Source organism: Hemicordylus capensis, chromosome 6 (assembly GCF_027244095.1).
Source record: "Hemicordylus capensis ecotype Gifberg chromosome 6, rHemCap1.1.pri, whole genome shotgun sequence".
Lineage (NCBI taxonomy): Eukaryota > Metazoa > Chordata > Lepidosauria > Squamata > Cordylidae > Hemicordylus > Hemicordylus capensis.
This window is the reverse complement of record NC_069662.1, coordinates 13,143,723-13,160,199: the sequence shown is the minus strand read 5'-3', so window position 1 is coordinate 13,160,199 and position 16,477 is coordinate 13,143,723. Positions and strand designations below refer to the sequence as shown.

At 44.9% G+C, this 16,477-nt stretch overlaps 1 protein-coding gene across 1 annotated transcript; it reads right to left on the bottom strand.

Annotated features, from left to right (window-relative positions):
• Positions 1-268: 268 nt before the first annotated feature.
• SLC39A2 (solute carrier family 39 member 2) lies at positions 269-14,064 on the bottom strand. Its single transcript, XM_053265608.1, has 4 exons — positions 13,950-14,064; positions 7,153-7,283; positions 6,177-6,227; positions 269-865 (listed from the first exon to the last, which is right to left on the bottom strand). The coding sequence occupies exons 1-4, from the start codon at positions 14,062-14,064 to the stop codon at positions 269-271; spliced, it is 894 nt and encodes a 297-aa protein (XP_053121583.1).
• Between the last annotated feature and the right edge of the window lie 2,413 nt (positions 14,065-16,477).

Sequence of the window (16,477 nt, the reverse complement as noted above, 5' to 3'; positions counted from 1 at the left end):
TGCTGAACTATAACTCCAATCATCCGAACGCGTTATTGCAGTTATAGTTCAGCAACATATGGAATAGCCCAAATTGGGACCTCATGGGCTATGCAATCCATTTTGCAAACTGCTTTTGCATTATTGAAAAGCAGTATATAAATATGAATAATCCTTGGAGTAATAGGAAATGGGCATTTTCTCTTGGGCTTTTTGCCCAGACAACTGCAGTTATTTAGGCCATGACTATCTCGTGGGTCACCATGACGATCATAGCACCTCCAACCCTTTAGGCCCAAATGGCGATGATGGCCATGATGGAGAAGCCAAGGCTGATGAAGAAGAGCTTGGCGAGGGGACTTTCATGAGACTGCAGCTCATAGGGTAGGATCTCCAGGAAGGTGACATAGAGAAAGGTCCCTGTGGCTACGGCTTCCAGCACAGCCTGAGCCAAGCCAGTCCCATCGCTCTTGGTCAGCGATATGCCGATGCCCACACCAATGCCAGCAGGGGACATCAGAGCGAAGAACACCAAATACAGCAGCCTCCACCGGGCGGGAGTACCACTCTGCACCAACTTCATGGACAAGCTGAAGACCACAATGGCTTTGTGGATGAGCACCGCCAGGCAAAGCTGAATGGCATCCGCTTTCTCCTTCTGCACACCAATGGCCAGGCCCTCGAAGACGGAGTGGAAGGAGAGTGAAAGAAAGAGCACAAATGCCCGGAAAGAGCTGTGGGATTCTGGCATGCCCTTGTGATCATCGTGGCTTTCGTGGTCACCGTGTGCATGTACAGCCCGAGGGCAACAGTGGAGCACAAAACTTTCGATAAAAAATACCAGGAAAAAACCAAAAGAAATGATGAGTTCCCCAAATGGGTATACCTGCATTTGGATATGGAGGGGAGAGTGAAAAGACAGGAGGGGGGAGAAAACGAAGGAGAGATCATTAGAAGTGGTACCTGCAACAAAAATGATGCAGCAGATCTGAAATGTTCTAACTCCCTCCCACACCTCCTTCTCTCAATTATTGCTCTCACTTTCCTCCCTGAAAACTTCCAGGTCTTTTGGCTGTGCCTTGTTGATTGACAGGAGCAGCAGGACCTCCTTTTGGAACCTTTGTGTGAGCATTCTGTGGATTCATGTGTATGTGTTCTCTGTTTCTTTGGAGGTGGTTCTTATTTGGGGGGAGGGCAACATACAGGCTATCCCCAAAACTGACCTTACAGGGCATGCCTTGTGGTCCCTTCCCAACAACCCCAAATGCATCCCCCCATTAATAGAAGCTTGCAGCAGCTCTGTGCCTATCCACACACTCCGCTAGCAGACAGCAATATATTAAGAGATTAGATTCAGTTTTCCCCTTGCTGCTCGAGGAGAGCTGGTCTTGTGGTAGCAAGCATGACTTGTCCCCTTAGCTAAGCAGGGTCCACCCTGGTTGCATTTGAATGGGAGACTACATGTGATGTGAGCACTGCAAGATCTTCCCCTCAGGGGATGGAGCCGCTCTGGGAAGAGCAGAAGGTTCCAAGTTCCCTCCCTGACAGCATCTCCAAGATAGGGCTGAGAGAGATTCCTGCCTGCAGCCTTGGAGAAGCCGCTGCCCATCTGTGAGGACAATACTGAGCTAGATAGACCAATGGTCTGACTCAGTATATGGCAGCTTCCTATGTTCCTATGCTAGCCCTGGGCCTCAGAGAGACAGAAATGCTTGTCCACTCACTCACATGGCTGCCATACCGTCCAGAGAGCTGCAAACTCAGCAGAGCGTTGGACATGTGTCCTATGGGGTGTGGCTTCCACACCCCATGACAAATAGCCATGTAATGCCACAACTAGACAGGACACCACATCATTCACCCTGGGGTTCTTGCCTTTTATTGTATAAAGAGCATGGATCTGATCCATGGTAGGGAGCAGGAAGACGTTAACTCTGGATCTGTCTCATGTGCAAGCTATTCTGACAAAGAAAGAACTCCTTGGAGTCAAACCTCCTTTTTCTTGTGGGAGAATATGTTCATGCAGGAAGGGGATCCAGAAAAGAGACAGCTGTCTTCTACTGAGACCATTGGTGCATCTAGCCCAATATCACCTAGTCAGACTGGCAGCAACTCTCCAGGGTTTCAGGCAGGAGTCTCAGCCCTACCTGGAGTGAACTTGGGACCTTTTGCACACAGAACAGATGTCCAACCACTGATCACTTTCCCTATGGGGTCATGGGAGACAGGGTGTAAAGCCCCCCATGCCCCACCATGGATCTGATCTGGAACAACCTGCCTGCACATGCTACTTACCCAAGAACTTCTTTTCCTGTCATCCTCAGGAGAGGAGAGCTGGTCTTGTGGTAGCAGGTATGACTTGTCCCCTTAGCTAAGCAGGCTCTGCCCTGGTTGCATATGAATGGGAGACTTGATGTGTGAACACTGTAAGATATTCCCCTTAGGGGGATGGAGCCACTCTGGGAAGAGCAGAAGATTAAAAGTTCCCTCCCTGGCTTCTCCAAGATAGGGCTGAGAGAGATTCCTGCCTGAAACCTTGGAGAAGCCACTGCCAGTCTGAGTAGAAAATACTGAGCTAGATGGACCTATGGTCTGACTCAGTATATGGCAGCTTCCTATGTCCCTAACAGGCAAAGACAGCAGAGCTAATCACATGACTGTCGTCATGCTTCATTTAGCCCTAAGACCACTCAAGTTTCAGTCCCCACTTATTGTGCAGTGTGTGTGTGTGTGGGGGGGGTGCGGTGTGTTTTTGTCGGTGTCATCCTTTTCACACTTTATGTCCAACACTCATACAATCCCTGTGCAGTGTACACAGGTACAGATCTGAACACAGATAAAGTTCTTCACATGCTATTTTGAATGAATATACTTCATTCAATATAACCCTGAATGAAGTCTATTCATTCAGTGTTAGGAAGTACATTCAGCAGTATACTTCCTATCTGTAGTCTGCATTTCAGGAGGCTTGGACCCAGGTTCACAAAGGAACACAGGTATAGTCATGCAAACACATTTGAATCACAGAATGTCTGAATAGGGATTCTATGTGTGCTTTTTTAAAAAACTTCAATTTTTGTTTTTGCTCTCAATTAATGCAAAAGCGTTAACTGAAACTAACAACTTTGGAAGTCTTCAAAGGAAATATTCACCGTTAGTTTTTAAAGGTTTGTAGGTAGCTATTCTAAAGCTGCACCAGCAGGTGGCAATCAAGAGCCCCCAGAGGATTTTTCCCCCCTTGATAGGCAGGAGGAGGTCCTGATGATGGCAACTCATTCTTAGGGTTACCTACATACACAGAAGTGCAACCTGAGGTGAATATGCGCCTCCCCATTCTCTGAAATTTCCCTGAAATTCTGAGAAATTTCTACTGGGCTTTCAAATATTTTCTGAAAAACTGTCATGCCTTTATTTTCAGAAATACGCCCCCCAACATCATCCTCATTCTGGGGAAGAAAATGAAGAAACTGTTTGGCAGATATGGCCTGTGCACGTTCAGAAAATTTGGACTCCGATTAGAACCGATCATACATCGAGGTTTTGATTCTATGGGCTCTGGTGTTGCCTAATATGGAATCAGATTCAGAATCTGAATTATGATTTAAATTCAATTTTTTCCCATAGTGGTCATTGGGAAAATTAAAAAAAAATCAAAGCTCACTGGTTGCTAATATATCTTTGAAAGTTTCCCAAAAAATGTGAGGAAGGAAGTTACGGGCCCCTTTAGTGAATTTGAAAAGAATTAGTCAGTTTCCTGATTATTGGTGAATTTTGAATGTTTTTAACGAGTGGCTAAAAATTGTGAAATTTGGCTTGCTCCAAACCAGAACTTTGCAAATGCTTCTGAAACTGAAGACCTTCCTTGGAGCATCATTCCACTAGCATGTGGAGGCATCTGCCTTCATGAAAGGGGGTAACAGCATGCCCCCCCCCTTTATAATGGTTGGGCAATATAATTATGAAATCTGGCACAAATCGAGTCCACATTGGCGAGAGAGAGAGTTTCAAAGCTATGGGTCAAAGCTCTTCTGATTTTTTGGTGAATTCTTGAAATTTCTTTTTAAAAAGCTAAAAAGGGTGAACTGTTTTGAAAAGCCAGAACTTTTTGAAGTTTTGGATCTGAAACCCCTCCTTGGACCACCACTCCACCCCCCATGTGGAGGGAAAAGGACATTCGATTCCTTTGATTTTAAATTATTTTCCCCCATTGTTTTATATTATTTATATTATTTTCCCCCATTGGCAGACATTTTAAAAGGAATTGCACACTTTTTAATCCCTTATAGGCTACAAGGGGAAGTTAGAAATTCTTTCTAACAACCCCCCCCCCGCCTCCGAAACATTCAAAGGACTTTCACTTTTATGGACTGTGTGCTTTTGCAATGGGGAAGGGGGGGGACCCTCCTTCCCCTCATGTGTGGCATGTTTCAAGGACCAATCTAGGGCCAATCTATGATTTTTGGTGAGTTTCCCCATTCACCTCTACAGGGGAAAATGGCATCAGTTTGAGAATTCTGAAATTCTGGAGTATTTCTGAAATTAATTTTGATATTTCAGAATTAATTCTGACTTTACCAATCTGATTTTTTAAAAAATAGTTTCAGACTGTACCCATTTTTATCGATTCGGGGCAATTTCAGATAAAATCCAAATTTTTGAATCTGAATTTGGATAGGCCTAGCAGATGGCCCAGTTTCTGCTTGAAAACTTCTGGTAATAGAGAGCTCACCACCATACAAGGCTGAGTGTTCCACTGTCAAACAGCTCTAACTATTTGGAAATTCATCATAATGTCTAGGCCAGAGGTTCCCAACCTGCGGTGCTCCAGATGTTGCTGACCTAGAACCCCCGTCATCCCCAGCTACAATTTATTGTCACTGGCAAGGAAGGGAGCTGTGGTTCAGCAACATCTGTTTCCTTGTAATTTCAACCCCTTGTTTCTAGTCCTGTCTCTGGGATCAACATTTTTGCATTTCTATCTCATCCATTTGCCAAGGAACCCAGAGTGGTGTGGATGGTTATTTTTATCCTGACAACAACTCTGTGAGGTAGATTACGCCAAGAGATTGGCAGCTGGCCCATAGTCACACAGTGGGTTTCATGGCTGAATGAGGATTGTTAAATCAGTGTCTCCCCCTGGTCCTAGTCCAGTTTTCTTGTTTTGGACAGAACACAAGCAACACACAGAATGTGGTGTTTTCAATTTCACAAGTGTGTGTGTGTGTGTGTGTGTGTGTGTGTGCGCGCGCACAAATGAATAACAGAGAGACCATTTGTAACTGTATTCTCATCTTCATGGACTAGTCTGGTTCATTAATGCTAACCATTACATGGATGTAGGTGTGAAGATTCTGTAGTCTGGGCATGCTGAGATTAATTGAAAAAAAAACCCCAAAATTTTACTTTTGAATCAGGCACGCAAAGGAGACTGTCTCACAGGAGATATTTTACTGGAGACACTGAGAAAGAAGAGACAGTGCTAACAGGTGCTAAATAGCTGGTAATCAACCTCCTACTGATGTGTAAAGTTAGCAGGTCCCATGAAAGGATAACCTTTACATCTGCAAATGAAGCTTCTATAGAAACACCACAGAAGCAGTTTTGGGCCCTGAAGGGATATGAATTGAATTTTTTCTTGTCAAAAACTTGATGGGCGAGAAAGACTTAATGGTGGATTAATTCTTGTCACAATTATTTCCTGAACTGTTTCAAGAATTAATCTGTCATTAAGTAATTCTCGCCCATCAAGTTCTGGAAAAAGATGGATTCAAGTGACCAGAGTAGCCCAAACTACTGTGGGGCCTGGAGCCAGGCTTTCCCCCCATTGCCCTGATGTGGGCCAGCCCCCTTTCAAAACCAGCCTTTGAAAGTGGCTCAGAGGCTGGGGAAGAGATAAGGTTGCCAGCAACCTTCTCTTCTCTCTTTGTGCTTATCAAACTTTGCAAGGAATATGAGGTTCTCCTTGCAAAGCTTTCAAGGGCCAGATCAGGACCAAAATTTTATGTATTACATATCTATGCAGCCAGTTTATAAAAGTTCATGGTGGTTTACAATTTTTTTTAAAAAAAACAGAGTTGCTTCAATAGTAGCAACTAGAGTATCTTGCCACCCTGCTGACATCCCAGTCATCTACCATCTGAGGCAACTGCCTCATCAGCCTCATGAGAGAACCGCTCCTACAAGAGACCAACACTCACCTCGGAATCATCATCTTTAGAAGTACTATTCTGCTTCGGGACAAAACCTCCCTGCATGTAAACAAAACCACAGAGTTGGAAACAGTTCAAGGGAAAGCATGGTAGGACCAAGGAGCCTAATGCACACATGAGTCCAAAGTTCACACCAAAATTTGCAGCACAATGAAGGAGGGGATGGGCTCCTGAGACCACTGAGCAGAAGGTGCACCACTGGCTGTCTCTCAGACCCCATCAGGGAGGTATAGCATGGGTGTGTGTGCTTGGGGGTGACAGGTATGTACTGCTGTGGTGGCTCCACTGAAGATATTTCCCCTTGTAGTGGCACCCTAGCTTTCAAGGCCCACCACAGTGACCCTTCCGATTATCACTAGCAATGAGTGAGCTCAGCCATTTTCATGGCTAGTTGATTTGGCAAGTGAACTGTGACACGGCCAATGGGTTGTAAACAAAGTGCATCCTGACGAAGCACCAATCCAATGAGACAAGTTCATTGTGACAACCTCAAGTCTCATCTGTTTCAATGGACTTTAGTAGTTCACTTTTCTTTAGGCCCAACCCAATTGCTATTGTGGAAGTGAAATAGAGCTACGAACCAATTCGCCCCAGTTTGGCACACCCTTCATTACAATTTGAACACAGCTTTTAAAGTTGACTTCAGCTGCTCCAAGGAGTAATGTACCATAGAGGCAGGGTATAACTATTTATAAGAACAACAACACTTTAAAAATGGAACCTTTTTGCCTGTTACTGTTGACATTTACTTTTGAAGAGTGGATGTTTAATAAAAGAGTAGATTTTTGAAGAGTGGATGTTTAATAATAAAAAGGCCCCCTTTATTGAGGGGTTTTCTTACCCACTGTCCCCTTTGGTGGAATAGCATCTTTAACTATAGAGAAGATGGGGGGAGGGGGCAGATTTTGATAGCATCTAAATGGCAGGCAATTAAACTGAGAAGGCATCTAGTGCAAGCATTCACCTGTAGTTGTCGCTTTTTTAATTCCTCCTGAATATCTCCCAGAGCATCAGCCATCATGTGCATAATGCAAGCCCCAAGGAATACGCCGGCTGCAAAGCAGCCAATGAAACTGAGAATGCGCCGGTGCTTGCCTAGAAGAGGTAGGGGAGAAAGATGAAATGGGGAAAGGGTTGTTTCAGTTATATAAATATACAAAGAGTTCAGTGAAGCCAGAGTCAATTTCCTAAAAGGGAGAATTTACCCATAACTCAGTGACCCCATCAACATCAAAGATATACACTGGACGTGTGATGGAGAGCCCTGCCCCAGTCCAGCACCATGGACAGAGTTCTTCCCTTCTTTTTGTGCTGCTCAGTGAAATGCAAATTTTTTCACTTTTGGTGGGTCATACATTCAGGTTAGGGAGGAACAAGATATAAATGCTTAAGTGGGCAAACTTGGCCCTCCAGCTGCTGTTGAACGACAACTCCCAGTTTCCCAGCCACAATAAACTGTGGCTGAGGATGATGAGAGTTGTAGCTCAACAACAGAGAGGAGAGGAGAGCTGGTCTTGTGGTAGGAGGCATGACTTGTCCTTTTAGCTAAGCATGGTCTGCCCTGGTTTGCATATGAATGGGAGACTAGAAGTGTGAGCACTGTAAGATATTAAGGGGATGGAGCCGCTCTGGAAAGAGCATCTAGGTTCCAAGTTCCCTCCCTGGCTTCTCCAAGATAGGGCTGAGAGAGATTCCTGCCAGCAACCTTGGACAGCCGCTGCCAGTCTGTGAAGCCAATACTGAGCTCGATAGACCAATGGTCTGACTCAGTATATGGCAGCTTCCTATGTTCTTCTGTAACAGCTGGAGGGCCAGGTTTACCCACCTCTGGCCTAGGTCAATCAATCTTGTGTGCAGTGGCTGAGGTGCAGTGCCTCAGGCCCCTAGAAGCTCCAGCTGGGCTGCAGTCCTCTCTGGGCAAACATGGAAGCCAACCTTGCCCTTAAAGGTGTGCAGCCCACTTGGAGATGTCACTGAGCCCACTGCACTCACCCAAGCAAAATGCATAGTCCAGCTGCTGCAGTGGGAGCCATGCTCTGGGGCCAGCCACGGTGGAGAGCCTCCAGGAAGAAATCTCTGCATCCCGCATCCTCTGAGCAGCCACCATCGCTGCTTCTTTTTTGCCAGGATTACATGACTTGGAGAGCCCCAGATGTGGGGGGAGTGATGCCGTGGGGTTGGGATAATGTGGGGGTGTGGGGCCTGGGCCAATTACCCCAATCCCCTCAAAAAAGGACAGGTTTGAATGGAAGTGTAATACATCACTGCGCTCACCACATCAACTGAATGACATCTGTGAACATCTCCTCCTGTACCATTAAGATTGAAACCATCTGCTTAGCATCAGTCATCACATGAAACGGATGGCCAAGAAACTTAGGATGGACAAAAAGGAAGGACCTTTTCATACAACATATAATTAACCTATGGGATTCTCTGCCATAGGATGTGGCAACAGCCACCAGCATGAATGGCTTAGACAAATTCATGGAGGACAGGTCTATCAATGGCTACTAGTCTGAGGGCTATTGGCTACCTTCAGCCTCAGAGGCAAATTATCTCTCAATACCAGTTGCAGGGGAGCAACAGAAGGAGAGAGGGCATGCCCTCACCTCTTGCCTGTGGACTTCCCAGGGGCATCTGGTGAGTCACTGTGTGAAACAGGATGCTGGACTAGATGGGCCTTGGGCCTGATCCAGCAAAGGTGTTCTTGTCAGATCCAAAGGGTTCTGTGTAACTTGAAAGCTCATACACTGTATTGTTAGAAATGGATGAGCCAATCAATGCATCATTTTTACTAGTCTTTTTAAAGTTTAAGTATTTGTTTTGGGGGAAAAGAGTATCTGTCCCCAATGTTTTGGAATTGGAGGACCATAAGTCTAAGATATGCAAGCAAGCAGGCAGGCTTTAATCTCTGAGCCTCAGTGCTTGCCCAGCTGTGAAATAGCACTTTGTGCTTAAGGGTGTGCTCACAGTGGGCAGCTTCACATGACACACCAAAAGTGGAACCTCTGGTTCCTGGTTTGTACACATTTCTTTTGCAAGCTGCAAGTTCTGGTCCTAGCGGGTCATCTGAACCTGCCAATGTTGGGTTGCTAAAGTTGGGTTCACTCTACTACCCAACACCTATAACCTACATTTTAAGTTGCGCAGCAGATGTCGGGTGGTGGAGAAACCCAACATTGCACCATTTTGGGTTGCCATTCAGAAGACACGCCAAGACTGGAACTTGTGAGTTGGGAGCACACGCTCACCAGGAATTGGCAGTTCTGTTTTTGATGTGTTGTGTGAAGCCACCCAACATGATGGTCTTTAAAACTGCAAGTACAGGAAAACCTCTTCTATACGTGGTTGTGCGCTAATTTACTTCTTGCTCACTTTCAAAGTTCCTATATATTGTGAGTTGGATTCGGTTACTTTTGACCATTGTGCAGCTCTGCTGGCCAGTTTCAAAGTTTTTATGATAGAATCTCTGAGCCATAGTACACCCAGATGTTGAGGCCGATCACACAGCCTCATATGAAAAACTGGAATCGAGCCCAATCCTGGTATTGCCCTGCCAGGTAGCCTAGGTTTTTGCCCTGGGCTATTACCAAGGTAAAAGGGCCTGTTTTCTTAGGCTTTTAAGTAATTAATTTTAAATTAGTTACTGGTGGATAACTGGCCCTATCCACCCCCAGCACAGTACCTCCAAAGACTGTTGCTGGTGTCTATCTTATGTTTCTTTTAGATTGTGAGCCCTTTGGGGACAGTGATCCATCTTATTTATTTATTATTTCTCTGTGTAAACCACCCTGAGCCATTTTTGGAAGGGCGGTATAGAAATTGAATAAAATAAAAATAAAAATAATAAAATAAAATAAAATAAATGGCTTGTGTTATATTGTCAAATTGTTTTCATCACTTTATCCTGTTTTATATTGTTTTATTTTAACTTATGAACACCACCTAGGCTGGGATACATAGATAGATAGATCTGGTTCTGCCACCCACACATCTAGCCATTATCTTGCACCTGGCCCCATATATGAGTTTTGGGGGTCTAGTAAAAAAATAAAATAAGATTCCTCAAAGCTGCCCACCCCCATCTGTATAATTCTATGAGGGAGGCCAGCATCAGTATGCCCATAATGCAGCTAGGGGATAATAAATACTGAGGGCTTGTGAACCATTTATTTATATCTCCCAACATCCATCTATGGAGGGCTCCCACATAAGCTTAAAAATAAAATCCATGAACAATTTTCAATGTATTCAGGAGTACATTGGTGTGCCTGTGGGACGTGGGAGAGAAGAATCTGTTCCGGCCCCTGTCAAGTGGTGATTCTAATCGTGAATTCCAATGTTTTGAAAATGAAAATAGGGATAATTTTGTTACTAGGTGCATCATCTCTATACATGTGGTTAGCAGTAATCCTGTGTCTCCCACACGATACCAAAAGGCTCTCCTCCCTTGCTGTGTGTTCTACCTCTTTTGCAACAGCCTGTCCCACAGAGTTTTAAAAGCAGAACATCTTTGCCCTTTTGGTTCAAAGATATTTGAGACACTGAGACAAACTGTCTGACTTTGATCAACGTTCTAAAAACGGACCTCACAAGCTGCAGCATGCAGACCCAACAACACCTTCATCTGCATTGATGTGTGTGTGTGTTACAGTTAAGATGCAAATCAGCTTTAATTTCTAGAGGTGCAATTTTAATTTTTGATGTCTAGAGGTGTAAGGAAGTGACAGAAGCCTGAAGGTCCTTAACAATTCCTGCTGACCTTTTTAAAAATGCGCCCTGTCAAAAATGCATATTCTCCCATTCTACCTTGGCCTCCCTCCTCAGTGTTCTTCACATCAAGTTTTGGATTGCAAGCTCCTCTGGACAGGGATCTACACATTGTAAAACAGAATGTAGATTGATGGTGCTATTCATAAGAACATAAGAACAGCCCTGCTGGATCAGGCCCAAGGCCCATCTAGTCCAGCATTCTGTTTCGCACAGTGGCCCACCAGATGCCTCCAGGGAGTCCACAGGCAAGAGCTGAGGCATGCCCTCTCTCCTGCTGTTCCTCCCCTGCAACTGGTACTCAGAGGCATCCTGACTTTGAGGCTGGAAGTGGCCTGTAGCCCTCAGACCAGTAGCCGTTGATAGACCTCTCCTCCATGAAGTTATCCAAATCGCTCTTAAAGCCATCCAGGTTGTAGGCTGTCACCACATCTTGTGGCAGAGAATTCCACAAGTGAAGTTGAAAAAATACTTCCATTTGCTGGTCCTAAATTTCCCAGCAATCAATTTCATGGGATGACCCCTGGTTCTAGTGTTATGGGAGAGGGAGAAGAATTCCTCTCTATCCACTTTCTCCACACCATGCATGTTTTTATAGACCTCTATCATGTCTCCCCACAGTCGACTTTTTTCTAAACTAAAGAGCCCCAAGTGTTGTAGTCTTGCCTCATAAGAAAGGTGCTCTAGTGCCCTGATCATCTTGGTTGCCCTCTTCTGCACCTGTTCGAGTTCTACAATGTCCTTTCTTATTCATATAATGAAGCAAGAAGTTCTGGTAAGAACTAATCTGCCTCCTTTCCTTTCACTGTAATTCTAATTGATAATTGCCATCTTCCGCTTCATGCACTCTTTGCTGTTAAACATGTAGTATGTAGACCACCTAATGGCACAGTGGGGAAATGAATTGCCTAGCAAGCATGAGGTTGCCGGTTCAAATCCCCTCTGCTATGTTTCCCAGACTACGGGAAACACCTATATTGGGCAACAGTGATATAGGAAGATGTGGTCTCCAGGAGTTGACACCGCTTTGATGGCACACTTTACCTTACTTTCTATGAGGAAAGTAGGCTATAAAGCCACCCTCCCCAAATACCCAATAGGGACAGCCAGCTACTAGGAAATCAGGACTTTTCCTGCATGTATGGTCACCTATTAAGTTTATGGCCAATATAATATTTGAACTGCGACTTCCTGGTGCAATGCCCACTCTCTCCTCTATGTTAGCTCTAACGTTTGTAGTACAGATGGCCCTCATTATTTGTCCTGGCCTATAACTTTGAATAATGAAACTGTGGATAATGAAACCTTAAGTCAATGAAAAGGGAAGGGGGTAGGTTCTGAAGCCCAGGAAAATGACCCCCCAAAATCACAGAAAAGACAGGGTAAAAGCAGAAAAAAATGATGGAGCCTTATCCTCCAGCAATACCCCCCGCAACTTCTCCAGTAATGTGTAATCATGGTGTTTCCTCACCCCATTGTTGTTGAAGTCCAGGACTTAGCAGCACAAGCCCCTTGGCCTGATTGGTTGGTTGGTAGGTTGGCCGGCCAAAGAAGCAGCACAAAATTAAATCCAATTCAAGTAAAACACACACAGAAGAGTGTGTGGGAATCAAGGAGTAAGAGGTGAATCAATTTCCAATGGATAATTAAATTTTTGATCTTAATTAAATTTCTAATCACCATCTAAATTCAATACAGTACTGTAATCAATTTTTTTAAAGACATGCAATTTTAATGAAACAATTTAATCAAAATCAAATTTATAAAAGTGATAATTAGCACAAGAAGAGCCACAGGAATGGCTCAAAAAGGCTCCCCAAAACTGCACAGAAATGGTTCCATAAAGTCTCCAAAAGCTTCAGAGCAAAGGCTCCCTAAGGATACCAACTGCTGCCAAATGCTACCCAAAATGGCTTTTAGAAACACAAAAAGCTCTATAAACATGCAGACCAAAGCACTCCGCTGCCTGCTTCCAAACTCCTCTCAAAACCCATGAGCCCATTCAGCAAGAGTATGACCACGTAAGGGCAGAATTGTGCTGCCCAAACTGGAAAAAGCTGCATACCATGGATAACAAGATGGGGTATATATTGCCCAACTGCAGGTACCACCCAGCTCTCATGTTCCAGCTGAGGTGGCCTCTCCCTCCCCGAACTGCCACCACAGAGCGACCAGGGACCATCTTGCTCTTAGGGGAGGAGAAAGAAGTGGCCAAACCTAAAGATGACCTCAACATATGAAGATCTAAACATGTGGCTTGATGTATGATTTTTTAATTGAAGCTTTTATGTAAACCGCTTTGGGAGGTCTGCCTGAAAAGTGGTATATAAAAGGCAAAAATAAAAAAATACATATGCAAACCTGCAGATGAGGGCCACCTGCACTCGTGAGAAAAGCTGATCTGATACATATGTTAAAGTAAACATTTGAGGAGGAGAGCTGGTCTTGTGGTAGTAAACATGAATTGTCCCCTTTGCTAAGCAGGATCTATTTTGGTTTACACTTAGATGGGTGACTACATGTGAGTGTTACGCAATATTTCCTTTAGAGGATGGAGCCAGAGCTCAGTGGAAGAGTATCTGCATCCTTGCATGTAGAAAGTCCTAAATTCAATCTGGAGGGCTATAGGCCACCTCTAGCCTCAAAGGCAGGATGCCTCTGAGTACCAGTTGCAGGGGAGTAACAGCAGGAGAGAGGGCTTGCCCTCAACTCCTGCCTGTGGCTTCCAGTGGCATTTTGGTGGGCCACTGTGTGAAACAGGATGCTGGACTAGATGGGCCTTGGGCCTGATCCAGCAGGGCTGTTCTTATGTTTAATCCCTGGCATTTCCAGACAGGGCAGGAAAGACTTGGAGAGCCACTGCCAATCAGTGTAGACAATACTAAGCTAGATGGACCAATGGTCTGACTCTTTATAAAATGGCTTCCTATATAAATCCAGTCCTTCCAAAGAATAGGCTGTGTCCCCATTCCTCCACCACCTCCTCACCTCTGGCCATGTTGATCTGGAACCATTTGATCTGGGCTGGGACGAGGCCGCAAAGAAGGGTGATCACTAGTAGACCTGCTAGGCAGCCGATCTTCACCACCAGCAATGAATCCATCTTTGCGGCGTAGGGTGGTAGGATCACACCAGGAGGCCAAGAGAACGCAAGCACCAACGCAGATCCCCAACGTTGACCTTTTGTCCTTGACTTCTTTCAGACCCAACTGATCCTGCAATCTCTCTCCACCACCCCACAGCAACCAGCCTGAATCAGAAGGGTCCTCAGGACAAGTCACCAGAATTCACACTCTTCCAGTCTAATGCAACTCTTCTTTCAGGAGACACCAGTGGAGCAAATATTAGAAGCTCATCTTCATGTTCTGGATGTCCACATGTGGCAAGATGAAAGGTATTTAGATATCCCAGTTATGGCCTGATGTATTGTTCTTTCCACTGTCAGGTGCACTTCATGCTGTCTCCCTCCACAATCCTGCTCCCCACTCTATTGCCCCATCTGTCCAGTTTTCCACATCTCTTGTCCAATCCTGTTGTGCCCTCCCTCTTCCATGCCACCTGTGCTCTTCTCCACTTCCTGATCCCCAGCTGCCTCCCTCCTTTGCTTCCTTCTGTCCCTGCTCTCTCCAACTTCTCCTTCCCACCTTCTTAGCAGGCAGTGAGTAATTGCCCTGATACTCCAAACAAGAAAACTGCCCTCCCACTTTGGTCCCAGCCCATTCCATTCCCTTCATTATGCAAACACATAATTCCAGTCCGTAAACAGTGAGACTTTCGTCATAATTTAAGGTCACCAGGCCACAGTAGCTGCAACTGAGGGCTCCGCCTCAAGCTGCTGGATAAAAGCAATAGTTAAAAATTGCATCCTGGTCTATGTAAAGATAGTGTCGCTGAGATCATTGGACTTCAGCTGGTTCATTCAGGCCCATGAGGTAGGGGGAAGCATCATGCACTGTGGCACATCATCAGCTGCACTCTTTTTTGTGCAGGACTGGGGTCGGGGAGGGGAGAATGAGACAAGGCAATCTTATAAAGGAAAAGAAAATACATTGTGGGTTGGGGTAAATGTTAGGATCCATGTCTGAAAAATGCCACCCTATCCACACTTTATGTGTAATGCACATACAACCTGGGGGATCCCAGAGCATGGTCTTAGGCACACATTACAGCCACTTTGCTGAAGCTAAGGTCTTTGTCAGTGCCTGGATGGGAGACTCATGTATGCCACCTTTGGAGAAGGGGTTACAACTCAGTGGAAGAGCATCTGCATGCGTCAAACCTTGGCATTTCCAGGTATGGCTGGGAAAGACTTCTGCCTAAAACCTTGGAGAGCTACTGCCAATTAGTGTAGACCAGGGAGCTCAACATTGGGTCTCCAGATATTATTGAACTTCAACTCCCATAATCCCCAAGCAAAGGCCACTGGGGCAGGGGATTATGGGAGTTGAAGTCCAAAAACATCAGGAGACCAAGTGTTGAGAATCCCTGGTGTAGACGATACTGAGCTAGATGGACCAACCATCTGACTTGATATAAGGCAGTTTCCTATGTTCCTATGACATATCATTTATTGCACGGCTGATAGGGAACCAAGCTTTGAAGTTTCAAAGGAGCCATTCTATGAAGCTTGAAAGAGGGTTGCTCCATCCGGCAATTCTTTAGTACTGTTTTCATGATAGAGCAGATCCTGTACAACTGGTATTTATTTATTTAACACGTTGTTATACTGCCCAAACTCACGCCGTAGAGCCTGCTCTTAGTTAATAGTGGCTGCTGTATTGCTGCCCAGTTCTTAAAAGGTGGAGGGGAAATAATTAATGCATGCTTTCTGCACTCCAGTGATCCAACACTTGGTCCAGCCTTTAAAGTGCAAAAAACCCAACAAAGAGACCACACAAGGTTATAGGCATGGAAATGGTGGGTTACATCTTTCATTATGAAATTCAGTAATTTAAGAGATGTCGATCCCACACTTTCACAAAAAGCCCCGAGGTGGTATTCAACAGTGTTGACCTGCGAAACAGATGTAACTACATATCCTGGTGCACTAATTATAGCCATTGACACACTAGTCGAGAATGAAAAGCTGTGTTTTGCCAGTGAAAAAGAACAGGCTGGCAGAACGTGGCATTGCCAATAGGAAAAGAAAGGCACCTTGAACCTTCACAAATAGCCACAGAGGACATATGGTGTTGACACAAGTGATTCCAACGATCTAGAAAGGTCCCACCAAAAATGATAGGTTTGAAAGTGGCTGAGACATAGGGATATGATCAGAACCGATACAGTAATTGATGGGGCTTGGGGTCTAAGATATTGAATACAGAGTTTGAATACACCTTCATAAGGTGTACACCTGCATAAAAACAAAACACAAACTATTAAGTTTAGTCCTGCAGCCAAACTCTGATCCAGTCTGGCCTCCTTTGCCATCAAGACTGGTTCAACAAGCTGGATGGGACCACACCCAAGCGTGCTCGCTTTCGCAGCCTAATCTTTTCATTTTATGGAGAGCA

Excerpts from the sequence above, each read along its gene's own strand:
- SLC39A2 (XM_053265608.1), bottom strand. The coding sequence starts at position 14,064 with ATGGATTCATTGCTGGTGGTGAAGATCGGCTGCCTAGCAGGTCTACTA. Across the intron at positions 7,284-13,949 it reads CCAGATCAACATGGCCAGAG|GCAAGCACCGGCGCATTCTC; the intron begins GTGAGGAGGTGG and ends TACCTCTTCTAG. Across the intron at positions 866-6,176 it reads CTAAAGATGATGATTCCGAG|GTATACCCATTTGGGGAACT; the intron begins GTGAGTGTTGGT and ends ATCCAAATGCAG.